This window comes from Portunus trituberculatus, chromosome 39 (assembly GCF_017591435.1).
Source record: "Portunus trituberculatus isolate SZX2019 chromosome 39, ASM1759143v1, whole genome shotgun sequence".
Classification (NCBI taxonomy): Eukaryota; Metazoa; Arthropoda; class Malacostraca; order Decapoda; family Portunidae; genus Portunus; species Portunus trituberculatus.
Genome location: NC_059293.1, coordinates 5,997,373 through 6,012,372, shown reverse-complemented (window position 1 = coordinate 6,012,372; position 15,000 = coordinate 5,997,373). Strand labels below are relative to the sequence as shown.

The following is a 15,000-nucleotide window of genomic DNA, read 5'->3' as shown; positions in this document are numbered from 1 at the left end:
AGTATCTAAGAATATTTGATACCATTGCTGCCAGATAGTGCTTGAGGACCCGTGTGTATTTCTCTGTTCTGGGTTTGTTTCTTCTACTTAGTAGCGAGTCATAACTGCTGATTCATAGCAGGAGCGGGATCCAAGAAAGTTTAACAACATCGGAGCAATCTCCAGCTGCGAAATGGCATCCGTGAACACTTGGAGGGACAGTAACGAGATTGCTATTAGGTTGCTGTCAAGTTACTAGGAGCGTTACTTATATATACATTTATGTTCACAAAAGAAACATTTCTATTAGCTTTTTACAAGCCTTACCCGCAAGAAAGGATTGTTTTGCAATGCACAAAGTTAAATCTTATAAGGAAAACGAAAAATAAAACAGAGATGAGATCGGCCGCAGATGTCGGCGACTTCTTGTGACCCTTGCGACGCTTGCGTGTTGCTTTCACCACGATATTTATTTTTCCACTCCTTTATTGCCTGCTATAATGGATACCATACCTTTGTATTTATATAAAATCCTGCCTTGACTCCGTGGCACTGAGTGATAATGAATTACTGCTGAAATACCACTTTCCTTGGCATGAAATACTTGCATTGGAACTTCATATGGCAGACTCAGTGACTCAGTGGGGTATGCAATTCTCACTCATACCTAGATTTTGCTTCACTTACTGACTATAGGTACAACAAAGCAAACTATTGTTACATAAATGGATGGGTTTTCAGCGCTTTGGACTGGCAGTGTTGGACTGTGACTCAGTAGGGCATACAATTCTCACTCATACCCAGATTTTGCTTCACCTACTGACTATATGTACACCAAACACTTTAAAACATTTTAAACACTTTAAACACTTTATTATGTTTGCCATTTGTTTACAGATTGTGAATAACAAATAAATTACATAAGACAAACAGCCATTTGCAAGTAAAAAACTTTATGGGCAAGAAAAAAAAATATATAACATTTCAAACAAAAGCAAAATAGAAAACACTGAATTAAACAAAGAGAACAGTATTAACTAAAACAATGAAAAGAAGAGGGAGAGAAAAGGAAAAGATATTAAGAGAAAATATATTTACCTGATCTCACCTATGTTTGCTATGTGTAAGCGTTAGAAGACTCACTTACAATGGTGACAAAGTTAATCATATTATAAATAAAAATAATAATTATAATAATAATAACAATAATAATATGATAACAATAATAATACAATAATAAAAAGAAAATAAGGACACAAGGATAACAATAATAGTAATAATAATAATAATAATAATAATAATAATAATAATAATAATAATAATAATAATAATAATAATAATAATAATAATGATATAATAATAATAATAATAATTATAATAGTAATGAAGATAATAATAAGAACAGAATTTAGTGACAAACTGTAAAATTTAGTGATAAAAATAGTAGTAATAAAGAAAATAATAGTAGGGATAATAATAATAATAATAATAATAATAATAATAATAATAATAATAATAATAATAATAATAATAATAATAATAATAATAATAATAATAATAATAATATTAACAATAATAATAATAATAATAATAATAATAGGTAACAATAATAATAATAATAATAATAATAATAATAATAATAATAATAATAATAATAATAATAGTAGTAATAATAATAAAGATGATATTAATAATGCTAATAAAGTGGTAACATATTCTTTCAAGAGAAATAATGACAACTGAATTTGACAAAAGCAACCAGTTATGGTGTATAGACTAATAGGATGACAATAAATGTTTCTTGAAATTGTTTTTGAAAGATGATAAGCTAGTTGATTGTTTAACATGCATGGGCAATAAGTTCCAAATTTTAGGTCCTGTGTACAGCAGAGAATGCTTGAATAAGGTGAGTTTGTGTGCGGGTATGTTGAGTGAGTTTTTATTTCTGGTGTGGTGGCCGTGTGCAGGTTGGGTATTAAATACATTGTTGTTAATCATTTTAAACATGTATGAGGCAATGTTCAGTTTAGACAAATCATCCAAGTTCAAGATATTTAATGATTTAAATAAAGGAGGAGTATGTTCATTGAAGTCACTATTACTAATAATCCTAATTATTTTTTGTGCAGAACATTAAGTTGATACAGGTGACAGGGATAAGTTTGAGACCAGATTGGGTTACAATAGATTAGCTGTGGAAAAATATGGGCATAGTATAATCTAATGAGAACTTCAAGTGGGGCAAAATGTTTTACTTTGAGTAGTAGTGGAATAATTCTAGATATCTTTAAACATAGTTGGGATAAATGATGTTTAAAAGTTAAATTCTTATCAATGGTTATACCAAGGAATTTTATTTTACCTGTCTGTAAGATGTCAGCATTTAGAATTGTTAAATTAGGTAGTGGCTGGTAGGTGGTTATAGAGTTAGAAAATAGGGTAAAAAACGTTTTGGATGTATTAACTGTAAGTCGGTTGGCTATGCACCAATTTGAAAATTTTAATAGTTCAGTGTTGGCTTTCTAGATTAATTCTGTTGGATTTTTCCCAGTCAAGTAGAGTGTAGAATCATCAGCAAATAGTATGGTGTTTAGTGAATCAGATATGTTGCAGATATCATTGATATATATAAGGAACAGAATGGGGCCCAGTATACTGCCTTGTGGTACACTTAAATACACTGGATTAATAGGGGAACATGTATTATTAAATTATGTAAACTGTTTTCGATTATTGAGATAGGAGGCAAACCAATCATGAATGCAACCACGAATACCATAGTGATGCAATTTGTCAAGGAGAATATTTGGTTGGACTGTGTCAAAAGCTTTGCGAAAGTCAATAAAGATGGAGACAATGGATTTATTTTTATTGAGTGCTGTGTAAAGATCTGAGGTAAATATATTAATTGCACCAAAGCAAACTGTTGTTACATAAATGGATGAGTTTTCAACGCTGCCAATACCAACTCATTCTAAGCGACCCTAATCTTAACGTTCCCTTTTTTCAGCAATGTGAAATAAAGAAATAAAGCATATTCTAACAGGTACGTCAAGAAACAGAATAATATCCATACAAAGTATGCTGTACATGAAAGTCACTAATGTTAAAAAAAGGCGAACAGAAACATTTTCTTTTATTTACTCAAAGCAAAGTCCAAAACATTACATAATAAGTAAACAGTTCACTGTGTTTGCTACCATAAACAAATATTCAAACAATATTTCTCTTTTTTTGTCTTGATTTCGTTTTACCGCCTGCCTGAAATCACACCCTGATACTACACCTCCTTTACCAACGTTAAAGCCTCAATGCCGGCGAGTCCTTGTGTCCTTGTTTTATTATGGGGTTCATTAGTCATGATGAAAGCAATGTGAGGACTGCTGACTGTTGTTGAGTAGTAGCTGTGGGCACGTGACGCTGTATCAGTGTTTGTCAACAATGCCATACAAGTTCCTCAGACCTGAAGTAGGGATAACATAAAGCCGCCTCATGATTGGGTGCCTGTCCTCGTGATGACACTGTAGTGACATATCAGCCCTGGCAGAAAATGAGTACTCTTAGGTGGGCTACCAACTTCCACCAGCCAACAGCAACGAATCTTTGTGGATGCCATTTGACGACGGTTGTTATGTGAGCGGAAGGTTGGTATGGAGGTTGTTCGTACCAAAATAGACAACAATCTGCTTCTTGGATTCGGCTCCAGGTATCTGAAGTTCCGTCGACACGATCGAGCAATGCTTTGGAACACACGCGAGCGGTATGCTCAATAACGAACTCACCGGTTTCCCCCACTGATCAACGAACAGTAGTGCTGTCCAAACGGTGCCCTATAAAAAAAAGAAAAGAAAAGGAAAATGAAAAACCGCTGCTCTAGAAAACACAGGCTGATCTTTAGCGATTGTCGGAACAGACATTTCGCTTACTCACTACCAGTCATAGTGATAACCACAGCCTCTTGCTTCTGTAATGAAACTTCGTGTGTCTGGCAGTGACATATCCCCCCGCGCGAGCATTGTTCGGTGTTTTCGAGCAATAAGAGAACAAGCATTCTGCTAGTTATTCTGCGAACAATAGCGGACGTTGGTCATCGAACAGATTGCTCGCTTCTGTTTGAGAGCAATGCTCGATCGTGTGGACGGGGTCCATCAGTGCTACGTGAACAGAGGCAACACTGAAAAAAAAAAGAAAAAAAAACCGCTCAATCCTTTCTAGCCTGAGCCGGGCGGGAATCGACTTCTACCTTTCCTTCTTACTGGAAGTTTGCCTACACTCAGCCTGTTCCTAAAAAGGATGGCCGTTCGAATCTCTCAAACTACTGTCCTATAATTTAAATTTCTTGCTTGTCTGAAGTTTTTGAAACATCTGTCACTTCATAATCTTCTATCTGATCACCAGTATGCCTCCCGTCAAGGTCGCTGTACTGGTGATCTTCTGGCGTTCCTTACTGAATCTTGGTCATCCTCTTTTAGAAATTTCGGTGAAACTTTTGCTGTGGCGTTAAACATATCAAAAGTTTTTGATAGAGTCTGGCACAAAGCTGCGATTTCAAAACTTCCCTCCTACGGTTTCTATTCTTCTCTGCAATTTTTTCTTAAGTTTCCTTTCCGACCGTTGTATTGGAACCGTGGTAGACTGCCACTGTTTTTCTCCTAAATCTATTAGCAGTGGTGTTCCTTAGGGTTCTGTCCTATCACCCACGCTCTTTCTATTATTCATTAATGACACTCGTAACCAAACTTCTTGCCTTATCCACCTATCCACTCCTACGCTGATGATACCACTCTACATCTTTCCACGTCCTTTCAGAGACGACCAACCTTTCAGGAAGTCAACAGATCACACACGGACGCCACAATTTTTTCAATGCCTCAAAAACTCAATTCCTCCATCATTCAACTCGCCACAACCTTCCAGACAACTATCCCCTCTTCTTAAATAACACTTAACTGTCTCCCTTTTCTACACTGAACATGATCTGCCTATCCTTTAATCATAATCTTAACTGGAAACTTAACATCTCATCTCTCGCTAAAATGTTTCTATCAAGTTGGGCGTTCTGCGGCGTTTCTGCCAGTTTTTTTTTTTTTTTTCGCCCCTCTAACTACTACTTCTGTATAAGGGCCTTATCCTTCCTTGTATGGAATATTCTTCGCATATTTGCGGGGATTCCACTCATACAGATTTATTAGATAGGGTGGAATCAAAAGCTTTTCGCTTCATCAACTCCCTTTGACTGATTGTCTTCAGCCTATTTCTCATCGCCGAAATGTTGAATCCCTTTCCATCTCGTATCGCTATTTTCATGCTAACTGCTCTATTGATCTTGCTAACCGCATGCCTTCACTCCTCCTGCGGCCTCGCTACACAAAACTTTCTTCTTCCTCTCATCCCTATTCTATCCAACTCTCTCATACAAGAGCTAACCAGTATTCTTAATCATTCATACCTTTCACTAGTAAAATCTGGAACTCCCTACCTGCTTCTGTATTTCCATCTTCCTACAACTCGACTTTTTTTTTTTTTATTTACGTATACCATGTGGGCTTTTCACGGGAATTTATGGGCTAAAAGCGGTACTTTTTTGGGTACCTCCTATCTCAAAGCCCACCCGATAGGATACCGTTTCCCCGAATGAGGATGACCAACCTACACTCGGACCTTGGACAGGATTCGAACCTGTGCGCTTGGAGACCCCCTGGACCCCAAAGCGCGCATGGTTCCACTGTACCACGGCGGCCCCTAAAGAGAGAGGTGTCAAGACATTTGTCACAGGCTTTTGGCTAATTCTTTCATATCTTTTAGGGAAACTGCAGCTCTAGTGAGCCCTTTTTTCTAATATTTTGTTGCCCTTCGGAGTTTTCTTTCTTGCATTAAAAAAAATAAATCCTGCTTGTAGTGGGAATTTTCTAATAGGCAAAAACAACAAAACCTTATTTCTCAATTTAAATTCTTTCAACAGAGGAAACATCACGGTGTGCCTTCATTTTTCTCTGTGAAACTGACAGATTCTTAGCAAACTCATGCACTTGGTTTAGTCTTTCTCTCAATTTTTACACATAATCAATTAGGTTGGTAACCTCTTCTTCATCTATCAAACTCTCACTGTTTTAATGGTCCCCTTATATCCCTTCCAAAGAGAAACTCATTTCGGGAAAAGCCTAGACTTTCTTGCGCAGGATTGCGGGTAGCATATAACACTAAAGAAATTCCTTCATCACAATCCTTGGTAGATTCCAAACAATACTTTGTTTACAAAGATTTCAGTTTGGTGGAATCGTTCAAGCGTACTCTGACTTTCAGAATGATAATAGGAAGATAAATGCTGTTTAATTCCTAATGTTGTTAAAATTTCATTAAATAATTTAAAAATGAAGTTCCGGCACTGATTAGATTGAACTATGGTGACCAAACTGCGTGAAGAACTTTATAAAGACAGGAGTAATAGATTTAGTCGTTATACTTATCAAGGGCACGGCTTCAGGATAGTAAGAACTGTTGTCCCCTTCTGGCCTTCTGTAAAGTCTCTAAAGTCCATGATTACACTATGAAAAGATTCAGAAACTGCAGGGATGTGTTGTAATGTAGCTATAGGTTTTGCCTGACTCTGTTAACCAGCAATCTCGCAAGTGTGGCATTTCTTACAATATTTTGTAACATTAGACTTCACTCCGGGTCAAAAAAATACTTCAGCATCTTATTGTATACACTGTCTTCTTAACACCAAGATGACCACTTATATGATCGTGAGCTTAACTAAGGACTTTGTCACAATAATATTTTGGCACTACATTCTGTGTAACAGTATGCCCCACGTCTCTCCTTTGGGGATTTCTAGAGGGCGAAATTTTTTCATAAGAACATGCGCTTTCAGAAAATAACAGACTGGCCCATCTTCATTCATAGCCTCTGAGACCATCTTTAAAAAAAAAAAAAAAAAAAACTGCCCAAAGAATGATGTGCCCTCTGAGCCTGCACCAACAGTTTGAGTGTCACAGGCACATCATCTATATCCACTGAGGACTTTCCCTCACTACTATAATTGCTAACAGGCCCTTCCACAATCTCATCATAAATAGCCTCATTAGTGAATAACACCCAAATTATCAAGGTCAATATCAGTGTCTTTGGTAATAATGTCCTTTGATTGGTCCCTAGTGACCACACAAGTAGGGAACAGGCAACTTTAATACAGGATCAAAATTTAGAAGATTAGGACAGACTACAGGGTCAGGAATTACACGACAGCCAGCAATGAATAGCCTAACAAAATGTAACTCCCTCAACAGACCAAGTGTCATGAACAACAGTTACAACCTGCGAAATCATGCCAGATGTTTGGTAGAGTCTACACAAGGATTCTAGGGAGGATATACGGGTTCAATGAGCGGGCTAGAGAAATTGATTAGGGAACCTCGCTTCTAACAGATGGCACGCGGGTCGCAGGTAGTAAGGGGGTGAGGGATGGGAGGGTCCATTAGTGGGGGAGGATGAGCGCCGTTACAAGATTCAAACAGTCAGTCACGACTCACGACAGTCAGTGAAGCGTCATTCTCTCTCTCTCTCTCTCTCTCTCTCTCTCTCTCTCTCTCTCTCTTTTTTTTTTTTATTTAAACAGGTGGTTATATATATTACATGGGACAGTTAAATATGCCTATGCTAAAGCTCATCCTTGCCGTAGGTGAGCTATCTTAAAGCTACTGCCCTTACACTTACATTATAAACAAATTGTAATGTAGTAATAACTAAACTTAATTTTAATAGATATTATTAGATGATACTTAAAAATACTATGTACATCCTAGGCGAAGCATTATGTACAAAATTGACATTAAGGAGGTGTAGACGCAGCCACCTATGGGCTGCTACCTTAATTTGCTGTGTGGACAGGCCCCTCACATCCACATCTGTAGTGAGCTCGTTCCACCACACCACCGCTGCTGATGTAAAGGCACGCTGGTGAGTAGAGCTATGGGACCTCAGGACTTCCAGGAGGAGGTCATTGGCCGACACCGTCCTCGTGCCAACCTCGTGTCTCCTCCAGGTTGCCCCTAAGTCCGTCAGGTGGGGTACGCGCTGCACTTGTGCCTTGTGGAGCACTGTCAAGGCGGCAACTCTCCTGCGGTGCTCGAGGCTGTCCCTCAGGTCGTGCCGCTGCTGTTCCTCCTGCTGCCGCTGCTCTTGCTGTTGCTGTTGCTCTTGTTGAGGCTGTCGGTGTTGCTGCCTCCTCCGCCAGTGTGGTTGGTGTTGTTGATGATGTGTAGCGCCGCTAATCAAGCGCTCTGCCCGGCGCTGTACTTTATCTAGTAGGCTGAGGTGGCAGCGGGCACTTGACATCCAGGTAAGAGGGCGTATTCCATTATAGGCCTTACCTGGGCCTTGTAGAGTGTGAGGAGGCCGTCAGCATGGAGGAGGTGTTTCATCCGGCGCAGTAGGTTCACCTTAGAGGAGGCGTTCCGCGCCACTTTCTCCAGGTGACGGTCGAACTGCAGCCTGGAATCCACCTCCACCCCAAGGATTTCAATGGTGTCCTGCAGAGGGATGGTGTCTGGCCCGAGACGCAACTTTCCACGCAGTTGGTCTGCTTCTCCTGTGAGCGGGTGATCACCATGGCCTGGGTTTTCTCAGGGGCAAACTTGACTTGCCACCTTTCTCCCCAAGCCAGGATGTCCTGTAGCTGCCTATTGACTGCCTGCACCACATTCTGGGCTTCTCCCCTCTCGTAAGCCCAGGAGAGGGTGCAGTCATCTGCATAAGCAGCCGCTTCGGGAGAACTCTGCAGTAGATCGTTGAAATATATGTTCCATAGTATTGGGCCGAGTACTGAACCTTGGGGTACAGAAGCCTCCACTGGAAAGGAGGACGAGGTGCTGCCGTTCACCACTACGCGGAGGCTCCGTCCCGTGAGGTAGCTGGTGAACAGTTGTAGCAGGTCCCCGGTGATGCCCAGCTGCTGGAGTTTAGTAGTCAGCGCATGATGCCACACAGAGTCAAAAGCACCGGCAATGTCTAAGGCGATCACCAGGGAGGGGCGTCCGGCATCAAGGGCATCATGCCAGGATTTGGAGAGCAAGAGGAGGAGATCAGAGGTTGAACGGCCTTTTCTAAATCCAAATTGCTTCGGAGATAGAAGGTGATTCTCCTCAAGGTATTTGTTGATCTGCTCACCAATTATCCTCTCAAAGATCTTGCTCACCACTGAGAGGAGGGAGATGGGTCGGTAATTTCCTGGCTCTGCTCTTGACCTCTTCTTGTGCACTGGTGTAATTCTCGCCTCCTTCCAAAGTGATGGCCACTCCCCGGTCTGCAGGCACTGCCGGAAGATGAGTGCGAGGGGGGGGTTGTTAGTTCAGTCGCACAGTTTTTAAGTATATGTGGGCTTAATCCGTCAGGGCCTGGTGCCTTCCTGGTGTTCACTCCTCTCAGGAGTCTTCCTACATCATCTTCAGTAATGACAACATTCTGAAGGGATGAGGTACCAAGACGGGGGGAGGGCAGGTGGCTGCCTGTTGGGGTCACCAGTTGTCATTTTCCGGCTGAACTCTGCGGCAAGGAGATCAGCCTTTTCACGACTGGTGACAGCCAGGTCTCCGTTAGGTTTGGTAAGGGCTGGGATTCGCACTTGATGGGAGATGCCTTGTCTCTCCTTCACCAGGTTCCACCATTGCTTAGCATCAACCTGGTTAGAGGAGAGTTTTTCTTGATATCCGTCTCCCATCTGGCCTTGGCCCACTTTGCTGTCTTTACCATTATCTTGCACGCTCTTCTGTGCCGGGCTTTATTGACCTGCGTGGGATGTCGCTTGTAGTGTTGCCACGCTCTATATTTATTGTCAGCAGCGACTCTACATTGGTAGCCAAACCATTGTTGGTCCTTAGGGTTTGTTGTGTACACCCTGTGTGGCACAAATTGTTGTTGTAGGAGAGAAGGACGGTGGTAAAGGCGATGGTATCGTGGTGTGGGTCTCCAGTCAGTACGGTGTGCCAATCAGTCGCTGACAGAGACCGCTTCATAGCCTCCCAGTCAGCACGCTCCCATAACCAGATGACTCGCTGTTGTTCCTCCTCTCTAGCAGCGGAGAGATTGATGGAGGACAACACTGCATAGTGATCAGAGCTACCCACACGGTCCAGTGGGCGGCACATCACACAAGCCTCTGGCAGATCAGAGAGCACAGGATCCAGGAGCCTCCACGCTGGTGTGTTGGGAAGTTGACATGGTTGTGGAGACCCTGCACTACAGTGAGGTCTGTGAAGGCTCTCATCACCAAGTGTTGGTTGGGGTCCCCTACAATAACTACATGTTGGCAGTTATGGGCAGCCATGATGTTATCGAGGTGCTCAGAAAGGTAGTTTAGGGGAGCGTTTCCTTGCCACTGTGGTCTGTATGCTGCACACAGTAGCAGACCGCTCTCATCTGCGAGGATGACGCGGAGAAAGACGATCTCCATAACATCAACCTGCATCCCGTCGCGGTGACACACTGCTATACCACCTCTCTGCCTTCCTTGTCTGTCTCGCCTCACCCATGGCGAGTATCCGGGAATTTTGTCGCATATTTTGATGCAGCTTTCATCAAGGAAGGTCTCTACAGCCACTACTACATCCACCCGATGTCTGAGGATGAATGTGTGTGTTAGTTCTCCTACGTTTGTCCTGAATCCCCTCACATTAGCTGAGAGGACCGTGATGCTGCTGGCGTCCATGTTACCTTATCAGGCAGCTATTTGTTGGGGTGAAGGGGCTGGACCCAGGGCGAGTATGTAGGAGGCTGCTGCAGGACTGGCTGGGGGTGTGGCGCTGGGTGGGTGGAGGTGGGAGGGTGACGCTCAGATAAGATTGCGCGTAGAAGTCGCTCTTGCCTGGCTTCCGCGGCTTTGGTGAAACACTGCTCTTCAGTGTGGCCACGACGTAAGCAGTAGTTACACTCTAGCCTCCTGTTTACCTCTGCTTGACGTTTTCTGCAATGATCAGCTGTGTGTCCTCTCCAGCCACAGAAATCACAGACCTCCACTGAGCAGTGGTTTGATGTATGTCCTCGCTGGCGGCAGCGGCCACAGAACGGGGGAGACACTCTTGTTTTCGTGTCCCGCCACCTGTTGTTCCTTGCGGTGCTGTTTCTCCCCGTATCGCACGTGAGGGCCTCTCTCTCTCTCTCTCTCTCTCTCTCTCTCTCTCTCTCTCTCTCTCTCTCTCTCTCTCTCTCTCTCTCTCTATATATATATATATATATATATATATATATATATATATATATATATATATATATATATATATATATATATATATATATATATATATATATATATATATATATATATATATATATATATATATATATATATATATATATATATATATATATATATATATATATATATATATATATATATATATATATATATATATATATATATATATATATATATATATATATATATATATATATATATATATATATATATATATATATATATATATATATATATATATATATATATATATATATATATATATATATATATATATATATATATATATATATATATATATATATATATATATATATATATATATATATATATATATATATATATATATATATATATATATATATATATATATATATATATATATATATATATATATATATATATATATATATATATATATATATATATATATATATATATATATATATATATATATATATATATATATATATATATATATATATATATATATATATATATATATATATATATATATATATATATATATATATATATATATATATATATATATATATATATATATATATATATATATATATATATATATATATATATATATATATATATATATATATATATATATATATATATATATATATATATATATATATATATATATATATATATATATATATATATATATATATATATATATATATATATATATATATATATATATATATATATATATATATATATATATATATATATATATATATATATATATATATATATATATATATATATATATATATATATATATATATATATATATATATATATATATATATATATATATATATATATATATATATATATATATATATATATATATATATATATATATATATATATATATATATATATATATATATATATATATATATATATATATATATATATATATATATATATATATATATATATATATATATATATATATATATATATATATATATATACATATAACGCTGAAAACCATTTATTTTCATCTTTCTGTTAGATGGGATATAACTCTCTCCTACAACGGCGGAGCAAGAACAGAAGCACACTCTAAACTTTCTCATCAGCTCTTAGGGATACATGTCCCTATCACTCCAACAAAACAGTTCACAATAGGATGAGAGGATGAAAACTTGAGATAAAGTTGCAGAGAGAAGGGTAGAAACTGTAGGAGAGTAAAAATCTGTTAGTGTATGGAAACACCAAAGGGTTCACAAAAAATATCTAAAGAAGGATGCCAAAGAAACCTTGACGGAAACAATACTGACGATCAATTAGAAAATTGTGAAGTGATAAATGTTTCTGACTCATCTTGTTGATGATAGATTGAATACTTTTTTATATGCAGAAAATTAAAACAATAGGTTAGTAAGTAGCCTACTTTGATGGATAAGAACCATCACTCTGTTTTAGAAACATGTTGAATGTAAGCAGACATGCAGCAAGAAGGAAAGGTATATGTTATCAGACAGAACTTAATTATTATTATCATTATTATTATTATTATTATTATTATTATTATTATTATTATTGTTACGTTCACCGGTTAAACGGGTAAGATTGGTATCGGGGAGCCGGTGAACAATAACAATAAAAAAGAAAACACTGCAGGTTCAACTGGTGAGGATATACAAAGGGGGTACTTAAAAAGCTATTTAATAACCCAATAATGAAACTGACATACACATATAGATATAACATGAAACACATGAAACTGACATACACATACACATATAACACATAAATAAATACAACAATAAAGAACCCAACTTAATACCTAACAATAATACTAATCCTATATGGAGGCAATGTGGAAAAAACGGAGGAGGGGAAGTGATACTTATGAGGTGTCGCAGTGGTGAAGTGCTGGGTGAGGTAGATTCCACGGTAGACCAAGAGGCGTTGTGTTCACTGGTTGAGGCCTAGACTTCGACTGACTTCCAGAAAGCCGAGAGCTTACTTAACACTTCCGCTTGAGTCGAATGGGGCCGCGTGAATCCAACTTCGGGACAGTAGCGGGGCTTCATGAGACGGTGACGTGGAAGATGAGGTGGAGAGGTGGTGAACGAGGTAGCAAGCGGAGGAGAGGATGGTAGTGGAGCATGTTAAGGGGGGGCCGTAACATTATTATTATTGTTCTTTTTCTTCTTCTTCTTCTTCTTCTTCTTCTTTTTCTTCTTCTTCTTATTATTATTATTATTGTTCTTCTTCTTATTATTATTATTATTATTATTATTATTATTTTTATTATCATTATCACTTTTATTATTATTTATATTATTGTTATTATTATTATTATTATCACTTTTATTATCATTTATATTATTATTATTATTGTTGTTATCATTATCATTATTATTATTATTATTATTATATTTTTTCTTCTTTTCTTCTTCTTCTTCTTATTATTATTATTATTATTATCACTATTATTATTATTTTATTATTATAACTTTTATCATTGCTTTATATCATTACTACTTTCTATCAATACTACTACTACTACTGCTACTACTACTACTACTACTACTTTACTACAACTACTACTACTACTATTACTACTAGTACTACTACTACTACTACTTCTACTACTACTACTACTACCACTACTACTACTACTATTACTAATATTAATACTAATTTTCATAACAATAATAATTATTATAATAATAATAATAATAATTATTATTATTATTATTATTATTATTATTATTATTATTATTATTATTACTAGTATTATTATTAATACTGTAACTATTACTACTTGTAGCAGTAGTTGATATTATAAATAATAATCTAATGGAGAACAACAGCACATTACAATCTGCACTAGTCCAATTCTTTGAATGATTATAAAAGACTTAAGCTGGGAAGGGAGAAATTAATTTAACTCAAAGCTGCTATGGCAACGAAAGATTCGTATATCTCGGAAACAGCCAGAAAAATGTAAGCTTTACAAAAGCCATTTAATTTCGGCCTGCCAGAATATTTCACTACACGGCCATATTTGGTCACTTAAAAGTCACTACAACATACTACACCACGCCTGACATTGCTTACGTGGCCCCAAATGATGGATTGACAGCGGAATTTATTTGCATGTGAGTTCTTCTGCCACTCTCTATTTCGACCTACAAATTATTGGTTTTGATCGATTTGGTATCAGTAAATCATTTCGGTCTCCACACATCTTAGAAACTTAACTTACCACTTTTTTCTCATGTAAGTTTATTTCTAATTGCTATACAACCTTAAAAAAAGCATCATAGCTCTTTTCCCTATTTCGATTCTTTTTATTTCTTTTATGACAAGTAGCACTGTCTTTATATGTTTCTCATATCAGCTAAAAAAAATTTTCGTTTTTCTATTTCTCTTCGTTTTTTTTCTGATAAGTTCCACTTTCATTGTTCTGCTTGGATTTTTTTTTTACAACTCAACATCAACACTTGGTTACGTTGTATAATTTTCTATCAACTTTAGACCACAGTTGCATTTTTCCTATTTGTAATTTAACTCCTTTTTCGATTCAATATTTTTCTTTTTATTTCAAACTGATTATTTCCTAATATCTGTAATAGGAGCTGTTATCTGCAGCTAGAGACTGGTTTACCTCTCATTTTTCTCTAACAAAGACTTCCATTCAAAATTCTAGAACTACTAGATAAGTCTTAAAGGATATAAATCCACCACCATCTTTACTAATAACAACTTATTATTTTCAGCCG

At 37.2% G+C, this 15,000-nt stretch overlaps 1 protein-coding gene across 1 annotated transcript in view; it reads left to right on the top strand.

Annotated features, from left to right (window-relative positions):
- Positions 1-15,000, top strand: part of LOC123515576 (sodium- and chloride-dependent glycine transporter 2-like) — a 115,263-nt gene that overhangs the window by 28,838 nt on the left and 71,425 nt on the right. Inside the window, exon 3 of the mRNA XM_045274318.1 lies at positions 14,998-15,000. This exon is cut by the window's right edge and continues 132 nt beyond it. Within this exon, the coding sequence (XP_045130253.1) occupies positions 14,998-15,000 (3 nt within the window). The remainder of the gene's footprint in view (positions 1-14,997) is intronic.